General features: G+C 39.9%; 1 protein-coding gene across 2 annotated transcripts in view; it reads left to right on the plus strand.

Annotated features, from left to right (window-relative positions):
• The window catches only part of GLIS1 (GLIS family zinc finger 1), a 200564-nt gene that overhangs the window by 152566 nt on the left and 30063 nt on the right, over window positions 1-17935 (plus strand). Inside the window, exons 4-6 of one of the 2 annotated variants that reach the window (XM_085308005.1) lie at window positions 9252-9413; window positions 12836-12946; window positions 16759-16891. In XM_085308005.1, the coding sequence (XP_085164131.1) occupies window positions 9252-9413; window positions 12836-12946; window positions 16759-16891 (406 nt within the window). The remainder of the gene's footprint in view (window positions 1-9251; window positions 9414-12835; window positions 12947-16758; window positions 16892-17935) is intronic. The other variant, XM_085308004.1, reaches the window with a different exon arrangement.

The raw sequence follows: 17935 nt of genomic DNA on the forward strand, positions 1-17935 counted from the left end.
CCAGTTTAGCTCTCCCAGTGTAAAATCACCCTGTGGGATTCTAGCGTAGGGTAGCTGGAGGTGATCAGTGGGTGAAGGAGGGAGCTATGGCTCATGATACTCTACTCCACAACCAGGATGAGGGGAAAAAAGAATAAAGTAACTGAGCCTGTGATGATAACAAGCTCCCACTGTGCTGCAGAACCTCTTTGCTGGTGGTTTTCTGGCAGTTGTGGAAGGGCACTTTGCCAGACTCTGCTCAACACACACAAGGAAGAGTTGGTCAGTCAGGGACATCTTAACAGATTTTTTGACATCCTTGGGTTACCGGCTGAACCCCTTCCTATTTTGCAGCTAATCAAATTGGCCCAGCATGGCATAGGAAAGAGCAAGAGCCTATCTGAGCATGGAAAATCCCTCTTGAGTTGTCTTCTTCCTTGTAGAGAAGAACTTTGGAGAGATTTTTATCCTGAGAGTTATCCACACAACTCCTCTTACCATGTTGGGCAAAGAGTCACCCAGCAATTTCCAACCATAGATCAGTTCTTACCTGCAGGATCTTCCTCTGTTGGGTCTGTCCTGGACAGCAGTCACTTTGTTAGATGCGAGGTCATGTAACAGAGGAGCTTTGACTGTCAGTCGTATGCGTTTGTTTATTGGCCTTGACAAAGATATGAGCTGGACAAAAAAAAAAAAAGGTACTCTTGGGGAGATGAGTGGGAAGTTAGGATAGGTCTCGCTGTYGTTGGAATATGCCATATTTATTATAGAGAGGGTTTGGTGCATGCTTGTCTCACGTTTGGCTGTGACTGGGGGCCAAACAGACCTGATCTGTTAATTCCTGTGGTCTGCTGGAAACCCTTCCTGTTTATGGACGTTGTTGGCCTGTCACGAAGGCAGACTGGACTATGTGCAGATCTGTCTCTCTCTGTATTGGTGCATTAACAAAAGGGAAAAGTATGAAAAAGAGAGGGAAGTTTTTCATTTCATTCTTCTATATAAATGTTTGCTGGAGAATACATTTAAATTAAAGTTGATTTTAGAATCTGATGCCAATATAACAACTTAAAWTTTTTTGTTTAATTCCTGAATGCATGCATTGTTTTTAGCAAACATTTCTAATTTACATGTTTGTCCTGCCTCTCTTCAAATCTCCTATTGGTTTCGTGATGTAAACCAGGAGAGGCGGTTTCCCTGCCGTTCTCTTTGCAGATCTCTCTCAAAGAATCAGAAGTGAAAAGTGCCCCTACCTCAGGCACAAAAGAGCTGATGAATTCCTGAGCATGCATGAATATCCTATGCTGAAAGAGAGCATTCAACACATTACAGGAACAGCTTACAGAAGCAGGGTGTGTAATTGTTAATAACTGAGATAAAAACCTTCAGTGACATCTTTAAAGTATAAATGCCTTTTCTTGTTTCTTTTATTTCTTCCCCCCTTATTTTGCCTTTTCATCTCTTCTCCTTTCAATTCCATTAAGTTTCATTGTACAATAATATATCACTGTAGACTTTTTTCAATTATGTTTTTGATTTTTTTTTCCTGCTTGTTACTATAAAACTCCAGATGTTTTTAGACTTCATGGTTCTCTGGATATTTTTTCCTTTATTTTAATCTTCTTTTGTAACATGCCACACATGTGGTATTTTGGCCTTTTAAGATGCTACGCTATGCTAATCAGCCATAAGTTTTGGGGTGTTTTTTTTGTTTGGTTTTGTAATGCCTTTTTTTCTTTCTTACTATTGTCCTCTCCTTAGAATTTTTTTTTATTGCAACTAGTTAGTCCACATACACAATGACTGATTCTCCTYCTGTCCTGGGGCCATGCTTATTTTCTTAGATGAGTAGCTCTTCAGTCCAGTCTGGCAAACTCTTATACCTGAAAGTGAATTCTGAGAGCCTGCTCCATCTGCCATGTACACAACTGCTTGCAGTGTGTAGTGTCCTTCTCTACAGAAAGCACAGTCTCTTATTTAAAGATGTGACTAAATGCGGGTCGGAAGATGAGGGGGGGAAAGAAAAAAAGGCAAGAGGACAGATGTCAGTAAAGTTTCAACCAAGATGGATGTAAATAGGTGACACATTTAGATGCAAACTTGAGTTGAAATGCTTTCTTGTGAAGTTGGGTAGGACAAGGACTTGTTGACACAGAGGATCATGTTTTTAAAGTACATATAGTAAACTGTATTTTTTTGTTTAAATATCTAAAGCAACTGGAGAGAATCATTTTAATTTTATTTGTGTTTTTTTGCTGGCACAGCAGGAGAGGTTTTTTAATTGATTTTGTTCAGTCTTAATTTTGTCTCTAAAACAAGCAGATCTGGCTTCAGATACTGGAGCAGAAAACCTTGGATTGTGTGGTGTCCTTTAATTTCAAATAGCTTGCAAGCTATTCAAAAAATCCCAAACATATAATAGTTTTCCAATTACACGTAAGGGTATAAAGACTGACGTGTAGATTTCAAGAGCGGTTGTCGTCTTTGCTTATTACATGACCATATGAATTTTACATTCTATTTTTTTAAATGTTGCTCCATGCAATGTTATTTTTGCCTGCAAGCCATAATGCTGTATTCAGTCCAACTGTAATGAGGTTTCAGAAAATTGTTTGGTTTCCAAATGACATATTTAACAAAACCGTATGGCAAAATTTGTGGCTGTCATGCGGCTGATAGTGAGATATCCCTAGATTCCCCTTTTCATTTCCATACTTTGCAGCAAATTAATGCAAGTAACCCTTCTTCTGACAAATGTTTATCACTCCACCTGACTAAAGAAGGATTGCTAAAAGGAATTTCAAAGACTGGCAACAGGGTCTTGTGAAAATGCCGGGAGGCTTTTTATTTTCCCAGATACTTGGGATTTTGCTGGAAAGTGTATGGAAAGCTCCATCGGCTTGCTGACATGCCTGATGTATGACCTAGTGGTACTAAAAGAAACAAATCTAGGAATAGTTCAGGGTTCGGAACAACGTCTCCCCGTTTCCTGACAGACGAAAATTTACAATTACATGAGCAAGGCTTTTGAGAGCCCAAACTTGCTGGTGCTCCATGGAGACAGGCTGCGATTCAGTGCCCTGCGGAGCTGATCTCCCACGTGCGGCGGCAGCCGGCCGCGGCGAGGGCATGGGCGCACGATGCCCGAGTTACTCGAGAGCACAGGCAGACCTGCTGTTAGCAGGCAAAACCCAGAAACAGAGTCCGTTTTCCCTCTGTGATCGGCAGAGAGGGCTGGGCCCCGTCAGCCAGCAGGTTTCATTTGGTGACGCATGCCAATCAAATGCCTTTTCCAGGATTTTCCGTATATTAATCTTTTCCAGTTTTGTATAAATTAGGAAATGTGCAACCCAGCAGCCTAAGGAAAGCGAACTGCTAGTCTGCAGTGTGTTGATGTCGAATGACTGGCTGTAATTGCCTGGAAGCCTAACAAAGTGAAAGATCCATCATTGCATTTGTACTGCATCATGTTTCTCCAGATTTTTCTTTTTCCTGTCCCCCACCCCTTCACCTTTTCTTCTCCTACGCACCAAGACTTGTACAGTAATTTGGCTAAAGCCCCACATACTTTTTTACAATACAAATAGTAAATACAAGCAATACTCTCAGGACTCAAGTAAAATATGTAGAGGTGCCACTGTGCAAATGTAAATTGCTCAAAGCTTCACGAAAAAGCACGGAGATTGGCAGGCCCTCTGTGTGTCGCAGGTATCTGCCATCGTTATAGGGCTACTAAGGGAAGAAAACAGCCTCTGCCAGTTCAAATCTGTAAATTGGCTATATGAACTGGGATCTGTGGGGAGACTGAGAGCTCACTCCTGCAGGCTACTTTTTACACTCACAAAGAGTCCTGTTGAGTTCAGTAAAATTCCTTGCACGAGTCATGTTACTCACACACGCTTATTTGCAGGATCAGGGCTTTCTGTCGCAGCTACCGCAGAGAATTTAAAATTAATCCAATCAGGAGGTAGCTAGAAAAAAACAAAGCACCAAATCAAATATTTTGYTTCTTATGTTCAGTGGAGCAACTCATGTGCTTGGGATGACCTTTGTAACGGCCTGGAGCCTTGTGTGCTCCTGCCGGGTCACCAGCGTTGGGCGCTGTGTGCTCTCAAGCACATGCCTGTTCCCTCCCCTCCAGAAGGGACACACGTCCTCACAGGGTCTTTTTYCTTTTCTCCTAATGTGTTTTTCAATAAAATTCTCCCAATTTTGTAATCAGTGGGGAAGAAAGAACATTTCACAATGTTCAGAAGGCTTGTAGATGTTTTGACCAGACATCAGGTTTCCTATTGATAGTACTAAATGCTTTGGAATGAAATGTTTGGGGTTTTCCATCTGTAGGCTGTCTGAGATGTCAGCAGCCACTATGACCTGCTCTTTCCCTTTTAGGCCTATAAATAAAAGGCAGCTTGTTTAACTGATCTCGCAGCCGAGAGCAGAGGTGTATATTAATGAGCTTTCTCTAATGGCACACTGGACCTATTTAGCGCTACAACTGTGAAGGCTTCTCTTTTTCAGTCATAACTCATTTCCTAAGAAAATGTCAGTTATTGCTTCACCTTATGGTCTGAGCTGTTTAGTTTATAGTTGATTTCTTCTGATCTGTACCACTGACAGATATTCTAGACATGACTGTGATTAAATGAGCTTATGAAAATGGTAAAAATTTGATAATATAAACCCTCTTGGGAATATGCTGTTATTTCTGCATGGCAACATTCTCAGGTGCATTCGAAGTATAAAATGGAAGCAAAGAAAAACATTTTAAGCAATTCCAGTTATTAGATTAAATTGTTTTGTTAAGAAAATTATGATGTGTTTAGATCACTGTGAGATAATTTAGTGTTTTCATAAATATGCCTTTTAAATGCACGATATTCCTGCAGTTATACTCCAGTGAGACTGCAGTGTGAAATAAAGATAATATACGTATTTCCATATGGTAATGGGCTAATTTAGTCCCATAAAGTTCTAAAGCATATTTTTCCTGGTAGGAGCTTTATTATAAAAGCAGCATTAGTTGTAAAGTCAAATAATTATATCATGCTATTTACTGTAATCCTCTGACATTGTTTTGTGTCTGCTCAGGTGTGTATGGGATAGCAGTGTTGGAAGCACACATTACCGATCTCWCAAAAAAGACAAAAATAGTACTTGCAGTATAGTTACTGTTTTTATTGATAAACTTTTTTAAAAGCTATGATGACTTCTACAGAATTTGAGGATTATACAGCATTTGTTACAGTTATCCCAGGCATCAAAAAACGYCAACAAAATATCTAAGGTTGTAGGATCAAGCAGTGACAGATTGAGGCCAGATGTCTGGGAGATTCTGTAAGTAGCCTTCTTAGCTGATCACATAGCTACTACCATCCTTTGAAAATTGAGCATTTGTTCTTTGTAGCTGAAGCCTAGACACTGCTTGGATTGATGGCTCTTCCTAACAGTTATCTGAAAGGAGAAAGAGGACCCCGCTTCTCCGGAGTGGTTTCATTTAGWGTATGTATCTCCAGTAGCAGGGTGCATGGCAGAGTTGCAAATGTTGAGCAGTAGCTGACAATYACCTCATCTTAGAGCAGTATCCGCAGAAACCCAGTTGAAGTTACCTTGCCCTTGTGCAACTGTAAAAGGAAGACAGCTCCATTCTGAGGAACATATGTCCTAGTGGTGTCTTCTGCGTATGGGGAGTTGTAGGCAAAACCGGTAAAGGATGCAGTCAGCAGCTTCAGCAAAAATAGCTGTAGTCCTTCAAAGTGGAGACCTCTGCAGCTCACAGGCTCACACTTACCAGCTCTTTGCTCCAGCTCTCTTACTCCGTGCTCTCATGCCCATCACCTTCAACTTGGTACACCTTCCCCTCTCCTCCTCCATTTCCAGCCAGGTTCTCGCCCCTACTCCTTTTCCATTCTTTTTTTTCCTATTTAGTCATAGCCAACCCTACCTTTAGCAATTCCACCTCCTCCAAAATATGGGAATTGCAGCCATATCCTTCTCTTTGCTGGTGTATTCTCCCACCTTACTTATTTAGACTGAATTTATCACAGGTTTGGAACTGTCTTACTATATATTATCCACTGTAATGGAGCTCTAGCCTTGACTGACATTTACGCCGTACCATAGAGAACATCATAAATAAGAAAAGCCCTTAGAGTCCAGGCATATGTGTTGAAGGAGGAGTGTTACTGCTGATGCTATTAAGCTTTTGGATTATGCATTAGCACAAAAAAGAAGGCTCTTGACCACAGTAGAAGTATAATAAACCCATATTTGTTTGAGTGTTGCTGCTTACATTGTATTTCTGAGCATTTATGTTAAGGCCTATTCCTTCTCTTCCTTAAGCCCTGCTCCAGCAAAAGTCTTAAACATACTTGTTTGCTTGTGTTTAGATGTTTTAGGACATTTACCATTGGAATTTCTGCTACTGACATCAGTGGGAATGGAGCTKTACCTTCAATTAATTTGGATTATTCTGCATACTTTTCTACTTTGTATTAGGCCRTAGATACTGGAGCTAAAGGCTAATAATCCATTAGAAAAACATTCTGAGGGTCAAGATCCTGCATCCATGACTGAAAAGCTGTGAAAAGACTTGTGATCTAAAAGATCTTCCCAGCCCTGAGCCAGTGGGGAGACAACAAAGAGCAGGCTGTGGTGTGCCACTGTAGTGATTCTGGTGCCAACAGAATATGGATATCCCAAGGACCCATTGATAGGGAACTTTGTTCTGTAATGTCCTTCTGGGTTAGGTCTTTTGATGTCCACATGTCAGACCCTGAGGGTCCCTTAGAGAGGGAAGTGTGGTCTGTAGAAAGAACTGCTGATATGGCACGCAAATGGAATAGCATGAGTAACAGTAGAGAAAAGCTTGATCTTGTCACTCACCTGGGATTCAAATGGATGAAGTTATGGAGCTGAGCTGCAAAATAGCTTTGTAGACATGGGATCTGATTCTTATGCTACCACGTGGTCCTGTATCAGCGAGTAAAACTGAGAAGAGCGGCCTCTTGAACGGAAAATAAAAGGGTAATGGTTTGAAGGGCGATGTTAACAAAAAAGAGGAGCTAGGGAACAAACATAAAACAATTGATCTTTAGGACCTCAAAACATTAGCTGTGTTTGCCAGATACTGGCTTTATGGAATGTGTGGTGAGAACTATGGGTTTTCTAAACACTACTTTATCTGTCACGGACTTGTCATATCTGCACGTTTCAAACTGCTTCATTCTGAACACTTTCCAAATTTTTAGTGATGATTAAAGAGAAAAWTTGTTTCTTTGTAAGCCTTGGTGACTTGGCCACTTCCAAAACTCCCCTACCTTCTTTAACAGCTCACATGTTTTGAAGGGACTCAAGACTAAATGAACTTCTGAAGCCAAAGGTAGCATATCCACAGGTGACTTTGCAGAGCTTTCCTGACTGTTGCAATGGAGAAAGATGGAAATGTCGCTATATACCAGGTAGTTGTCTATGTGTATAGACCCAAATATACCATGCAGACAAATGAAATAGCTGCCCAGGGCAGTAAAATATTTAGAGCAGTAAAAGCTACAGTGATCTTTTAACATACGAGTGGCTGGGAAGGGTGAAAATATACAGTCTGCCTAGAAGCTGTGTGTGGGGGTGCCCATGTGTGCCTTGTCTATGGTGTGCAGAGCTCATCTGCATCTAAAGACAAAATAGTCTGCAAAACGGAGAGCTAATTYGAGAATCCAGATCACTTTGTCACTGTATTGAGATGCTTAGAGCACGCTAATCTGACCAGGAYGTGATGGACCTGTCTCTATCAGTGGCCAAAATTTACCTTGGYCAGGCATTGGCAAGCCAGGTGTCTCCAGTTCGCAGCATCTTTTAAGATGCATCTGATCTCCTTTCCCAGCCTTCTCTCTGCAATGCTGGATGCAGCAGTCAAGTCAGAAATTTGGCACTCACCAATGTATATAAGAAAAGTGTGTAATGTGACGGGGGTTGGCAAGATTTTAATTTCTGTGATGCCAACCAAAGAACCACAGGTAGTGAATATAAATTTGCTGAACAAAGTCCTGACTCAGCAGAAACAAATGACAAAACACTGAYTTTATGCATGTCAAGATTTCACTCTTTTCTTTGCTCTTTTTTATCAGCAAAAATAGTATAAAAAGATCTGATTTTTCAAAAATAGTAGTTTTAAGATACATCTACCTGTTGCCTTTGAAAACTGTTAYGGATGCTGACATGGTGGTAAACTGGGTTGTGCTTCTCAAATACATACCCTGACATCCCAAATCACAGAGGAGCCAGGTTCTCATCTATATAGAGGCACTGGAAAATCTGCAATGCCACGAAACTGCAATGGAGAGTGGGTGAAGTATATACATGTTGCATTTGAGTACAKGTGCACAGAAGTATTTGAGCACATACTGCATATCTGGTTTATTTTTGATGCACATCTGTTCATGTGTATGCATGTGTTTGTGCTCATCTGAGTTAGTTCCCAAAGTCTCTCTTGGAGAAGTAGTGCCACTGTGGTCAACTGTTGTCTGTAACACTAAGACTTGGTGAGCAATGCAAAACACCCTTCTCTTAGATTGGTACCTGCGACTTTTCATTATTTATTTATTCTAATTTAATTTCAAGCAGCTACTTTTATTGTGAGTGCTTTGCAGCATTTTATTCTTCAAGTTTCTTAATGAAACAAGTGCTTAAGAAGTCAGCATTGCTCAGGTTCGTGGTTGTAAAAATACTGAAAACAGATCTGCATGATCTGACCAGTAAAGAAAAGGGTGCAGAATAACAGCAGAGTTTGGGCTGAGCCTGAGATGGATCAGGTCTTCCTGTAATAGTCTGTATTCATCTGCCCCAGTGTATAGTGTTTCAGCCATCCGAAACCAGGTTCTTCCCTGACACAAATAGCTTCTCTTGGTCTCTCTGTAGCATCATGTTGTTACAGCCCACAGCGGTTCTTGCCAATTAGAATCTAAGAGGACTCATCAGAACACTTGTTCTTTCTTTAAATTTTCTTTACTGACACCATGCCTTTAAATGCTCAGTACTTCAGACAGGAAYGTGTGAGATATTTATAACTCATGTGTTATTATTGAGCTGCACACCATGTCTTCAGTGACAGATTAAATGAACACCACAAAATGTTGTGTTTCGTCCATAAATTTCAACAGATGTTTGAATGTTGGTTGATTTATTACATGTCTGATTTGGATCTTACACTGTTCTCATTGTGGCTGCACATGGTTTATTTAGCAGTGCTTTACAACAATTTTTTTTATGGCTTTTTTCAGTTTGAAGGATGCAACAAGGCATTTTCTAGGCTTGAGAACCTTAAGATTCACCTCCGGAGTCACACCGGGGAGAAGCCGTACCTGTGTCAGCATCCTGGTTGCCAGAAAGCTTTCAGCAACTCCAGTGACCGGGCAAAGCATCAGCGAACACACCTGGATACTGTAAGCAYGATTCCATACTGGGAGTTGCACTGAGTTTTCCAATGGTCCTTGWGCATGATCTGTTCTCACACTGGAGTAGGACTTTTTTTTTTTTTTTTCATTTTCATGAGGAGGTTTCAGAAAACTCAGCTGTAAGCAATGGTTCTTTATTTTCAGTTTTATGTGCTTTGAGAAATAAAAAAAAGGCTTGATCACGGAAAAGCCCATTCTGCCGTCTTACTCATGCTGAGGAATAACTTACTCAGGAGTTAGTTACTCACAAACTCTYTCATCGTAACCAGGCCAGTGAGAGGAGGTACCTGGAGAATAAGGTATAGTGTGAGTGAAAGTGGAATCATTGCTGCTGTACTAAATATGTCACYGTCTTGCTTCCTACCATGTGTTGCTTCAGTAAAATCTGATCTGAATGAATGCAAAAACAGTTCAGACATCTAAAGGAAGGGAAATGCCTCTCAGTTTTGGACACAATTCTGTAAAGATAAAAATACATCCATGTTATAATTCTATATAATTTAAGTAGTCCCCCATCAGAATTAACTGTAAGAACCAAATCCATTTCTTACATACAGTTGACAGATTTTCTGGCTCAACTTCACAAGTCTTTTCACTTCCCATACAGAGAAGATAGGAGCCTCTCTAGTGTGTCAGGCTCTGATAAAATTAAGTCACCATGTTATGGGGAAAGAAAGTAAGTAGACAACTGTGTAGACCAGTTAAGTCCTCAGCATAAAGCTTGTAAAGAATAACAGTCAGACTTGTTCCTTTGTCTTTTCCAAAGAGGTGAATRTATATGGCTTAACATTTGGCCAAGTGTTTATGGGGCAGAACTTTTGAGTTTAATTGATATTTACTTTTTAAGCAGTTACACATTTCAGACAGTGCAGCATTAAGGAATGTCTAATGTACATTATGCCTTGCAAAAACAAACAAGTAAGAGAAGCGAGTCAGTCACATTTTCCAAACCAAAGCACACTTACAATAACAATGTTTTATTTATTTGAAAGTCAACCTGAGATATTTGAATTTGTAATTAGTTCTAAAATGTGTCTCTTTTGAAACTGAATATGCTAAATTGTGTGCASAGTTTTGAAATTTAACTGCTTGAATTTAATAGATTCATTTTTATAAGTGAGATTCACAGATGGAATGCCATTTATTAAACTTTTTGAAAGATAATTCAGTATGTTTAACAAACTAAGCAAAAACTCTTATATCTGTTGATCTGTGCATTATTGAAAACAAATCTCTTAACTTTCTTCTTTTCTTCTCCTTTTCTCTCTGTCTTTAATATCTGAAATGCTCATAAATCAGCAAAAAGGTACAGTAATCATTTTCTACTAACTTCCTTAAATATCTAAAAGTATCATCCACGCTGTTCTGTTGCAGGTTCTTTAAAACTGTTTCTGTAGCCCCACACCATAGTAACTGGTTTCCACTTACCTGTTTAATCAAAGACCTATGATGTATTGTGTGCTTTAAAATGTGAATACAAAAAATAACAAGGAACTACAGGATGGTGTTGCTGTAGAGACTGCACGTTGCATTAGCTCAGCGAACGAGATCACTGCCTGGAATGTCAAAGCAAATAGCCATGAACCCTTTCAAGGGTAGTTTCCCTATTGCTAATTAAAGGTACCAATGATGAGAAAAATACTTTGCCGCTTTTTCTGCTAAGGGACTTCTTAAAGATTTCTATGGTCTTTTCTCAGGTGTCAGTTCTCTGTGAGTTCCAGATACTCTCCATAAATCTGCTTTGCCCTGTAACTTGCTGGGTAGGTGCTGTGCTAGCCTGCAAGGCCGTGAATTGGTGAATGATTCTATTATTCCTTAGAAATTTCCTGCTGGCTGGACAGAGCAGCAATACTTACCCTCTGGAGGTGCTTACAAAGAACAGGGGTTTATATAGATTGCTTCTTTCTTAGTGAGTGCATTTGGAATTGGTTTTAAAGATTCTTTATGTAGGTCAGTCCATCGTTTATCTTCTCTGAAAAGAGAATCTGTAAATAATTTCAGAAACCTACTGGTGTATGGTAGTTTAATTGAATCTCTACTAAATCATCTGGAAATAGGCCTTTCTCCTAGGTAAAAGCAGAACAAGGGGAAGGTATCTGTCCTTGCGGTATAAAGGGCATGTCATCGCTCCTCCGGGCATAGAGCAACTAGTGTAAAGGGCCTCACAGTCACTTATCACAACACCGGTGATTTTTTTGCTTTTGTGTTCCCTGTTTCTGAAACCAAGGGAGTTAAGGAAAGTGACACTGAGGTCTTGACGTACCAGTTTTCTAGCTACGGGAAGGCACTAAAGAGACTTACCAGTCCAAGTGAGAAGACTAAGATAGTGTTGACAGATGAGAGGAAAGAAAAAAAGAGAAAAAGAAATGTTCAGCTCAGCTTTAAGGCTTAGTGAGATTTGACATGCAGCACTATTTTGTTACCACTTGAATCACTGGTTATTTAATAACTAGTGCCAGGGTCCCTTTGTTCAACTTGGTAATTACACATTCACGTGGGGGTTGTACCGTACACAGAGATGGCGTTTCATTTTTTGGCAATGGGCATAATTAAGAGAAGAACAAGGCTTTCAATTATTTGGGCTCCAGAACCAGCAGTTAAATTGGACTGTCCTATTTATTTACTTTCATACGGGAGAAATGCACTGGAATGACTCACCCAGACAAGGATGGTTTTCCCCAGGAGCAAGTGCTCGTATTGCGCCACGTAGAAGCAGCAAGCTCTGATGGATGCCAAAAGCAGCTGGAAAGGTCTCCCCAACAAGACCAACAATACCGCATTTTTTTCTTTGTATTGATTTGCTTGGATGTTAATGTCTTGATGCATTTTTTTTGGTTAGGAGTTGTAAAAAGAAAGGCATTGTTCCTATTATTTAAAACAGGAACAAGATATGAAGGAAACCAAATGTGTTCAGTGCTTCGTTTTGCTCTGCTGCATATGGAACATAGTTTTTGTAAAACAAGTGGTAAATCAGAATTAGAAACCAGACCTTTTCTATTTATAATTATCCTGAGTGATATCAGAATCATTTTGTATATTGTAAATGCTAGAAAAAACTTTATGTTCTCAAAATTCATTTAATTACAGAGCTGAATCAAATGCTAATGAGATGCAATCAGTACCCTAAAGCACCAGAGCACAGAGATGTCAGGTGCTTTTAGCGCTTTCATGGAGTGCAAAATCGGAGCTGTCAGTACAGTTCTTCTGTTTGCACCATATCTGGCTTGTGTACATAGAGAGAGGGGCTTGCAAGTCTGGAAGTGGCAGGCAGAGCAAACAGCTCGGGCTTAGCACTGTGTTTCACAGAAATGGCTTCAGCACTCTGTGTGCTGGTGGCTCAGTGCAGCCTTCGTATGTGGAAAGTAGATGCAGATGAAGATGAAATCTTTTCCCTGTCCACACGTTTACAGAAACCATACGCCTGTCAGATTCCTGGCTGCTCCAAACGCTACACTGACCCCAGCTCTCTACGCAAACATGTGAAAGCTCATTCAGCCAAAGAACAGCAGGTGCGTAAGAAGGTAAGACCCACAAGGCAAAGAGTGACACATCTCCACATCTCCTTGATATGGTTATTTTAAATTTACCATCAGYTTACATATTTTGAAATCACTTTCTCGGCAGGGTTGCTAGAAGAAAACTCAAGATGAACCAGTTTTCCTGCTGAGTTTTAATCACTTTTGTTAACCAACTCACGTTGTATTTCWGTGCTTTTAATGCCACAGGCGTGTAATTTCACTATGCCTCAGACTTTTACTCCAAGCATTTCTTTCTTCTTCATCTTTATACACAAGCTCACATTCTGCTCTCATTCACATACAATGCCTGTATGTTTAGCCTCTGCATAGTCACATAGTAAATACATGCTAGCAGATCATTTAAAACAGAAGCAAAACTAAGARTAGTATGGAAATTTTGGTTTTTAGTAGGCAAGAATGAAAATCTCCCACTTCTCTCTAGATTACTACAACTGTATTTTAAATGCATTTCTAAATAATTTCAAACCCAAACAAACAATTATTTGTTCACTAGTATTAGATCCAAAAAAGTAGTTTTAAATGGCYCCTATGGGCTAATTCTTTATTAAATGGGGATGCTTAAAGGCACCAACCCAGGATCAGAGCCTTGTTTATTACTCATTTTTACACACAGTGTGTAAAAAGATGACTGCGATCCCACAAAACTGGTCTATGGTGGCCAGACCATGTACATACCTGAGGCCCAAGAAGGGAAGAGAATACTACCCATAGCAAGCAGTTACAATTAGTTCAATAAGCAGCAATGGTGTCTTCCCTCAGCCACCTTGCCCCTGCCAAGAGCATCATGGATGAGACAGCAAGGCATGTTTAAAGGATGGAGGACAGCAGAAATGACAGCATGGCAAGATAGAGCTAGGGAGCAGCTAGTTTGGAAAAATGTCAAAGGTAAGCACTAGAAGCACTGCAGAGTGAAGAGAAGAACGTATGGAGAGAGGAGACAGTAGCAGAACAAAGACGGTCTTAGTTGCAGAATCCAAGATGAGCCATAGAGGAGTGAGATGAGTGTCAAAAAGGCCTGTATTTCCTGTCTGAGTATATCTGTGATGAATTCATGCTGATTTGTCCCTGTGTCAGCCAGGCCCTCTGTCTTACACTCCTCTCCTGCTGCTGCTTATCAGCATGAGATGTATCCCCTGTCAGTCTCCACTTGGTTAAATTCATCACTCTGAACTGTTGGTTTCCTTTCCCAGGACAGGTTATCTAACTCCCAGTCTGCCTGTAACTCTTCTCTGCACCAGCTGCAGGCTGGGTAACTGTTTCTAGAACTTCAGTGTACAGAGTTGTGCACCCTGTTGGMGAGGAAGTCAAGAAACACTCACTATATGCTTATCTTCATGCCTGCCCATGCCTAGCACACATCCAAGTGTTCACAGGACTGAGTACATTATTTATGCAGATGCCAGATCCTGGCAGAGCTTCTGTTTAGCAATACGGAACTGGAAGGGATCACCCAGTTTGCCAGCCCAGTTTTGTATTATCAAGTAATGTGATTACAGCATAGGTCTCTACTTCAGAAGATTCCACCAAACGTCCTCTGCTCGTCCTTCCTACACCATGTGTTGCAAAACACTTCCCAAGAGCTGAGAGCAACCTTTAGGTTTCAGTGAGAGTGAGACCAAAAGCTAAAACTGTACTAGGCCACAGGAAGAGGTTAACTGTATCACCCAGTGTCTTTTGCTATACCCTTATATTTGGGACAAGCAGGATTTTATTATRTGAAATTCTCAGCTGATCCTGGAGAGCAACCATGCCCCATTCCAAAGAAGAGAACTTTTGTCTTTCTTTCCTATGGTTACTGACATACCTCTTGGAGGAAGGAATGAGAGATTTATTTCCTAACACCAAATATGAGTATCATTTGTTCAGCTCTGTGCACTGATGAATGCTTTAGCATGTTAACATCCTCTGGGTCTGGACAAAGAAGCAGTCTCCACTGTTATACCCCATCTCCATCTGAGGCCAATTTCCAGTTTTACAGAGGAAGGTGGGAAAAAACCCTAAATCCAAACTTGTATTAGGAGGCAAAAAGTACTTCCTGGATAACCAGCGGGAGGCCTGAAGGTAGAATCAATACAGGGTGAATGCAATATACACAAGTCAGAAGCCTGAGCTGCTTGGATATACCAGGACATCAAATATCCAGGCTTTCATATCTCTTAATCTCCTAGGTTCAGGAATTTTCCTACTAGCATATACAAACCCTCACATAGACTTATCAAGTCCATCTTAAAATAACATTGGTTCATAGTCTCCCACACTTACTTGGTAGATCATTCTAAATCTGTGCTCCTCCAGTGGTCAGAAATCATCTTTAGATTTCCTGTCTCATTTGTGCATGATAAGTTGATGAATATTTGATCCTGTGTCTTTTTTCCTTTAACTTAATAGGCCTCTGAAAAGAGTAGCAGATTTAAAGTGCATTTTGATCAGACTCTATTAAAAGCAACSAAAATGAATCTGATTCATAAAGAAATAATAAACAAAACAAATATTTCACTTAAAAATATTACAGGAAAAGAAAAACCCTTTCACAACTAAGTAAAACTCAGTGTTATTGAAACAGCGACAGTCTACTTTGGCTTTCAGGTTTAGGAAAAAAGGAGAAAAGACTGTTTACATTCACTTGGTCATTTTTGGTTATGACTCTGTGCAAGCAGCCGTCTGTTGGTATCGGCTTCCCTGGAGTTCTGAGTGGAAGTGGCTTAGCCAAGGAAAAAAATGAATAGGCGGCTCTGCCCACATGTCTCAGCTGAGACATGCTACCAAAATGTGCCATCTTTGATATAAAATAAAAAGCTCTGAACTGAGACTTGCATCAAAAGAGCCCTGAATAGTCTATACCTTAGAAAAAGCCTGCAGTGGTAATGTTTGGTTGTTCTCAAAGGCTTTAAAAAAAACAAAATAAGAGAAAGTTAGCTGTTAATTTAGTAGTAGTTTAAGTTTAATTGGCTGCAGATGCACTTTGAGATCCAAATGTTAGATGTTTATCTTGAACAAACAAATGGCTGTATAGCAGAATTCTAAATAGGTTTGCCTGGACCTTTTATTTAGAATAACCAAACCCAGGGGAGATTGGTATGTAAAACTGTAAACTTTAAGACAATAACTATTTATTAATGGCTATAGAATATGATGGCTGTTTGTGTAATGTGAGCACCGTATTATGACAAAAGCTTGGCAACATCAGCATGTTTGAAAGAGAATTAGAAATGCTTTTCTTTCTTAATTCTCGTCTCCTGCTGTTTTTAATATGATCGACATTGTGGTTTTCAAGAGTCTGCTTCAGACACTTTTGCCAGAGCTTTAATTTACATGGAGAACAGCTGACATATCAGTGATACCTCTTACACATTACTGACAGCACATTATTCCACCAGTTCTAATCTGATAAGCACAAACGCTTTTCTTCCCCTATCAAATGTCTTTCCAAGTGTCACAGTTAGAACATGATGCAATCTTTTTGCCACAGAACCCAAGAAACTACTGAAAGCCTAAAAATATGCAGATAAATTACTCAGTAAGGTTTGAAGAAACACAGGGTACATTATATTCTGAAGCAAACTGTTGTTGATTTAAGATTAGCACACTTAAATTGTGTGCTTAAGAAAACCAAAATTATCTCTAATTAGAAATACTAAGTAATAGATACATTCTTAATTACATTAAGTTCCTAAGAATGACATTTCCTTCCTTCCTTCTATACATAATCTTTAGTCAAATAAGACACATTAATTTAATTAGAAGTTGTTTGGTTTACTTTGAAATAAAATGTTTGTTTTATCCTCCTCTTATAGCTAAATTCATGTACTGATATCGAACAAGATGTCCTAAGTGAATGCTTAGCTATACAACAGCTCCACACATCTTCACAGCACATTTTGGATGGGAAATGTGGTAGATCTGTAGGTCATCATGATTTAATTACAGGTAAGAATATTTCTAATAAGTATCGTGCTAAATGTGTTATGTAATACATTTGTCTGAACATTTTGTCTGAAGAGAAAAAGCTGCATGTGTTGCTTTCTGCTGAAGCTAAGACCTAGATTGAGCACTCCTAAAACTCAGCTGAGCTCCCAAGTCAGGGATGTAGCAATCTTAGGCTCTTTGGTTGGCCAACAGAGAGAGACAGGAGCTTCCACAGGCTGTCAGCCCAGCTATCATCATCTGCCTCGCTCTGTGAAGGCACCTACATCCCTCCAGTGTTTCTAGAGATTGGAGTGGAGAACCTTTCACTTAGCTGTTTTAGCTCTGGATAGTCTTTTTTTCATGTAGCTATTCAGTCCTTTTTGGAATTTTYAAACCTTCTTGGCTGCAGTAACATCATGTATCAGTGAGTTCCACACATTTTCTGAAAAAATATTTTCCTGTACTAATTTTGCATGTGCAACTTTCTTCTCACTGAACATCATCTGAATATGCATATAGACTCTTACTTGATTTGCTTTGGTGGAATGTCCATACCTTTGGAGAGCCATTACTGTTACTGCCTTGAAACCCCTCTGTCTCTGTAACATCGATTTTGAGACGAGATAACCAGCGCTATGCACAGAATTCCAGATGAGGCCATTCACCTGATTTATAAGCTGTCATTGTAGTATTTTCTTGTGTCATTCTCTTTCATGTTCCAGATGCATCCCAATATGCTGCTTGCTTTTTGATGGCAGCTGCGTATTAGAAATGGGATAGATTTACTGCAACATTTTACACCTAACACTTTGTATGGTCTGGAGAGTCTCCAGACAAAAGATGTCATGAACATTAATTGAATGTTTTCATTCCGTAATTGCTTAGACGGTGAGGCATACTAAGCTCAGTTATGGGCAGACTATTCCTGGTCTTGGGAGAGGAATGGGGGGTCTGCTATACTCTTGATTTGCCTGGGAGCTGAGGACAGTTTGCAGTCTTTGGATTGCAGAGCAGAGCCAAGGTGAGGCACCAAAAGGCGGGGATGCCATTTTTGAAAACATTACT

Source organism: Rhea americana, unplaced genomic scaffold, assembly GCF_003343005.1.
Source record: "Rhea americana isolate MKP2758 unplaced genomic scaffold, rheAme1 scaffold_27, whole genome shotgun sequence".
Taxonomy (NCBI): domain Eukaryota; kingdom Metazoa; phylum Chordata; class Aves; order Rheiformes; family Rheidae; genus Rhea; species Rhea americana.